A 5,696-nucleotide genomic window follows, 5' to 3' on the forward strand; every position below is an offset into this window, starting at 1 on the left:
GGGCGGGGACAGGCGCCGCATCCGCTTCGGCGCGCCTCCGGCCCTCTGCGCCTGGCTCCGGTCCTCCTCTGATAGTACACGTTTTATCCTGAAAAGCCTTTGTTTGAGGAGCAAAGACACTGCGTAAGGTCAGAGACGTGTCAGCCTTGGGCTTTAACTGCAGCGGGGAAGAAACAACCGTGGCGCGGTGCATGTCATGCCCCCGAAGTTGCTGTCAAAGCCGAGCCTTTCTGAACCATTCGGTGCTAAATGAGAGCAATGCCGGCACCTCCGTGCTTGCCCCGAGGCGCAGGCTGCTTCAAAGCAGTAGTCACCGCCGTGGGCTCCAGCCTCTCTCCGTGCTGCAGCGGTGCTCCGAAATAGCATGAGATTTGCCTTCTCCCCACCTACCGATCACTGCTCCTAAGCTGAGTAATGGTTTCTATTTGTCTAAATGATTTCCAAGATCTGCAAAGCAAGAGTAAGCTAAAACAAGTTGTAAACAGCTCGCTGCACCTTATCCCCTGTCACGCTGAAACCTACTTGAAGTAGGTTCCTCACCTCATGCAATGGTGATGATCAGATCCCGATCCTAATAGTTAAACTAAGCCGAAGGAAATTCACTACTCCAAGTTCCGGGGAGCTGATCATCTCCCAGAACATGCAAATCAAGAACATTACCCACTTTAAGTGACCACTCTTTTTCTTCTTTCAGATGACTGCATTAGGAGCAAGATAAATGAAGCAGAAACATAGTTCATGGGTAGCTGAAACAACCAAGCCTGTAATTTGTCATCTCACACACAAACAGTGTTTGTCCACTTTATTCCCCCTTGGCCCCACGCCATGCAGAGTTGTTTTTAAAGAAAATATAACCAAAGCTAATAAAACACACACACAAAATGCACTTTTAGAAAATGACGACCCCCATATAATTTTAATTTGCTATTCCATTGCACTTTTATCTCTCACCCCCTGAAATGATTTGAGAAATACATTTTCCGAATTAAAATTACTATTCCCTTAAATTCCAAGGATTTTTAATTGAAAAAGACATAAATTAGTTCCCTGCAGTTTAAAGGTTCCCTTTAGATACTAAATTGATTACTATTCTAGACAGTATGGCAGTGATTTCCTTCAGTGTAGGATTAAGCAGTTAGAAAAGGAAAATCCACAATCCAAATCACACCACCTTCCCCAATAGAACAGCAAAATACCAAGGTCTGTCCACCTACCACTAAGAACATTATCTAATACTCTAAATAAAGCCTGAATTCAATATATTACGCATATTCTTTCCAAATTACACCAAGTCCCACAAACTCTAATTCTCTGTAGGGTTTAAGTATTATCAGGGAGCTTTGGGACTCAGTTCTTAACAGTGTAAAAACAGTTACGCTACTGTGTAACTGTTCAGCTACCAGTTTGGTGGCTCATCAAAATGAAATCCACTGACAACAGACCATGCAAGACCTACCTGTCCCATTTCACACAAAACAAGGAGCACAAAACAAATACTACCCCAGAAATGATAACTGGGGCTCTCAGATCATAGCTCAGAGACAGCCCGTCAGGGAAAAGAACTCTCAAAGAAAAGTTACAACTGATCAACCTTTTGAAGCTTTTTAGACTCTATGACAAGTACTAACAAACAGTGCTACAAAAGCCCAGTCATAGCATTCTCATCTTTCCCAAGGCACTCTTCTACTTGTTCTCAAAAGAAAAACATGCTACCATCTAATAATAACCAAATTACACCTTGTTTTACCAATTCAAACAAGTTAACATTCCTAAAAAGCACTGACTGAGGCAACCTGGTACACGAGGACATTCAGAGTATATCAAACGTACTAACTTCACGCTGCCACGGTTCGCAACGTTCGTCCATAACAACCCGAAGTAAAACCAGCAACACTTCTGAAATACACACTTCAGTAAACTCCTCTGTGTGGTAATGGTTGTGTGTCCTCCTAACAGGGTAGGGAGAAGTGGGTAAAATCCCTCTCAAACATCTACATCAACTGTCAGGCATATGAAGGACAGCACTTTGCTTGCTCAGAGCACAATGGTTTTCATATTGTGCACAGAACAGTTACTACATTTAAATTATTAAACCACACAAAAAGAGGGATGATACTGGGGTTTCCACTTCACCATCTATAAAATTAGTAAAATTCATGGAAGTTGTTCAGTTATTACTCCCATCCCTCAAACCTTGAAACATTTTTTTGTTTGTCCCACTGTTACCATTTTGGGAGTACAATAGCATGATTCATTTGAAACTTGCTTTGGTTTCAACTATCCTTCATAGGATGTTCTTTGCTAATCTAGTAGAGGAGGCAACTAAGCCATGCTAACCATTTTCTGAAGTACATACCTGCATTTTTTTATATAGGAAACACCTTAAAATATTTATATAGCATTAAAAAAAAAGTGTATATAAATATTCCAAATTGAAGATGTAGCAATATTAAGTCTCCAGTTTTGGTTCCTAGCTGTTCATTTTTTCTACAAGAAGAATCAGAGCATGGATTTGTTTTCAGAGTGAAATACTCAAGAAGTCATCTGGAGTAAGTCTTAACGAACCGTTTGGACACAGCTTTTATTTCTGACATTAGGAAATAGAACTTCAGTTATGGCATGCTTCAGAAATTCTTATTTACCTAATGATAACATAAAACATCAGACAACAGACATTGGAAAGAACAAATCAATTAGCTACACACTGCTTTCTGCAGACTAACTCATACTTTGTACTTTCTTCATCAGTTATGGCTGGCTAAGACGTATCCTGTCAGACTGCTCCCGTACGTGCTTAGCCTTTACATACAAGCTGTTGCTCCCACTTCATTATCAGTGTTTTAACAATCAGACCTGCTTAAAACCAAATGAAATCTGCACAGAGTAACTTAAATGACTGCAGACCAAATGATTTCTGCTGAAAAAAGTACATATATATAAGTACCGTTTCTTCTGCAGTAAGTTCTGTGTTTCTATATAACCTGAATGACTCTACACATGTAACAAATGCATTGATACATACACCCAACACAATAATATTCAAGCATCTAGTTCTGCACCTATAAAAGTTGTGATGCATAAATTAAGTGATCTTTTCATTACTGCACCTCTAGAGTTATCTTGCAAGTTGGAAAACATTTTAGCAGAATTCAGGGGATAAAGCAATTACATTACATATTCTCACTTTGCTTTGCAACTCCTGTTATTATCGATGGTGATAAATGCATTTATCTTTCAGTAAGAGTTACTACTTCTATTATTTCTAAAAATATTTCAGGGTTGAAAAAGTGCAGTTTCTAGGGCTACATCCCAAGTAATAGAAAACAAGTTCTTGAGACACAAAGACCAAGAGGGTCAAAAGCAGAGATGCTCAGGTAGATCACAGTTTACACCTGAAATGGAAGACTGTTCTGGCTATTTGAAAGTACATGATCTCTTACACCAGATAAAACCATTTCTGGATGTAACTTAATATTAAACAATACTCTAAAGTGAAAAAATTACCCTGTCCACTCAACCTTCAAACTCTTTAAAAGAAGGTCTAACATGAGTTCATTGTGGCTGTATGTGAAAAATTCTGTTTCCTTAACAGTAGATACTGAAATCTCCGCTTTATGCAGATAAAAAGCTATGATTAAAAAGACACGCAGACACCTTCCCCCAAAACAGTGGCCTTCAAATTTTATTCTTTACCCTTTTTTGAGCTGTCGTTATAACTTTACATTTTGTACAGTGTTTTGTGTACAAAGATTCCATGTATCAAGGGAAAGAATCACCTGTAATAAGATTCCATGTATTACAACATTAGGACTGTTGCATTTGCACCCATGATATTTAAAAAATCTCTCAGACGAACCATGTAGAAATAAGTATGCAAAAACTGCAAACAAAAACATTTAAGTAGCCAAAATTAAAAAGACCTTTGTGTGAATCACACAGTCTGGCTCGGTTCCTACTAGGCTATTGCAGCCAAGTAGTCCTTAACCTCAGTTGGAGTGAGCCTCCTAAAACCGGCTTCATTACAGATGCCAACTTCGATGTTGTCTTCTGTCATCTGCCCTTCAAAGCTCTCCTATTAAAGAAAATACAGTTCAGTCAATCACACCAGTGATGCCATAACAGTAAGAAACTTGTTCCTTAAATATTTTGCTAACCTTTAGTGTTAGGATAGCTGTATGAATGGCATCTTCAAGCTCCAAATCTTCATTGTATCTGTAAGCAGAAGTTCGTGTATTTCAGCATGGGACAGAGATCTTTCCAAGTCCTAATAATCCTGGAGTCTCTAAAAACCTAAACGCTGCTAAAATCTTCCTGTTTCTCATACAAATATTATTTGTAAGCACTGTGATATTAATAGTCAGTTATTACTTGTAAAAACAATTCACTACTTTTATTACTGACTCTGTATGGAACAATTATTTCTGCAAATATGTTCAATATAATGTTTATTACACTGAAATAATTCCCCATAAACACAAAAGTTGGAGTTTAAATAAAGCAGATTTCCTTTGCATGTGTAAATAAATAAAAGAATCACACTTTTAGATTATTACATCTATCTTTATCTGTGTTTCCCATGGCACCTGAACAAACCAGATAGCATCCTCTCAGACAAGCATCAAGTACATTACCTTTTCTCAAGGAATGTTTTCCCGTTGACATAATTTTTTCCCATTGCTGTTGCTTTCCATGCAAAGTAAGCTCCCTGTAAAAGCAACAATCTATTTAATTTTGTGTACCTTAGTCAGACATCACGTATTCAATTACCTGGTAAAAAGTACTGAAGTCATTATAAGCATAATGGATATTCTGAGAATATAGGAGACTGTTCTGGAGCCCATTCAGACTAACTTAGTACGGAAACATACACTGGGAAAATGCACAAAGTATTTGTATGGGGCCCCACCTAAATTTTATCCTCCCGTTACTTTGAAAGATGAATTTAGTCCTTAGCATAGTTTTTATTTGGGATTTCTTAAACAGGAGTAGTATGTTTGCCTTTGAGACTGAACACAATCAGATCTTTCCTGAGGTTCACTCCATATATTCTTACTTTTTAAGTGATGTAAATAACTTGTTGCAAATCAGCCATCTGATTTATCTAAGCTACTAACAGGTTATTTAGCCATCATTATTCTCTCCTCTGGCATGAAGACCCTCAGCAGTTCTAGGCCTCAATCAAGCTGCCTTACACGAATCAGCTGCAGTTTGCTTTTCACGTTTGAGCATCAGGCAGTAATTCAAACTTCTGAAGCTCAGTGATCACTACAGTGACCATGGTTTTGTTTGATGTAAAGCCTTACAACTCATGGATGCAGCAAAGGGCAGTTTTTCAGAAGTGCAGTGCAAACCCAGCAAATAAGCTCACTTAAATTAACCACTGTCATTAAATACTAAAGCACACTCACTACATTCCACGATACAACAGATTCTGGTGTAACTTCCATCCAGTTCAGGGAACAACTATTTGGGCAGCATAAGCAGTCAATTATTTCCTTTTGTTTTTACTGGTAACTGCTGCAGAATGCTACTTTTGCTGGCACTACCAACTAGGTGGGAATACATGGAAAGGTTATCTCCCTCAAACACAGCTGCTCAAGCAGTAGAGGAACATGTAGGCACAGAATGATCCGGGCTTGCTCCAAGCACCTACTGCAATGGCTCATTCTGACTTCTATTAGGGGATCATTTGTTCT

General features: G+C 38.6%; 1 protein-coding gene across 1 annotated transcript in view; it reads right to left on the reverse strand.

Annotated features, from left to right (window-relative positions):
- Nucleotides 1–3,655: 3,655 nt before the first annotated feature.
- Nucleotides 3,656–5,696, reverse strand: part of PSMA2 (proteasome (prosome, macropain) subunit, alpha type, 2) — a 4,101-nt gene continuing 2,060 nt past the window's right edge. The window contains exons 5-7 of the mRNA XM_010023418.1: nt 4,632–4,705; nt 4,155–4,212; nt 3,656–4,072 (exon numbers count right to left, since the gene is read on the reverse strand). Coding sequence (XP_010021720.1) covers nt 3,956–4,072; nt 4,155–4,212; nt 4,632–4,705 — 249 coding nt within the window. The 3' untranslated portion in view covers nt 3,656–3,955. The remainder of the gene's footprint in view (nt 4,073–4,154; nt 4,213–4,631; nt 4,706–5,696) is intronic.

The sequence above is a fragment of the Nestor notabilis genome, unplaced genomic scaffold (genome assembly GCF_000696875.1).
Source record: "Nestor notabilis isolate BGI_N333 unplaced genomic scaffold, ASM69687v1 scaffold34181, whole genome shotgun sequence".
In the NCBI taxonomy this organism is placed as follows: Eukaryota; Metazoa; Chordata; class Aves; order Psittaciformes; family Psittacidae; genus Nestor; species Nestor notabilis.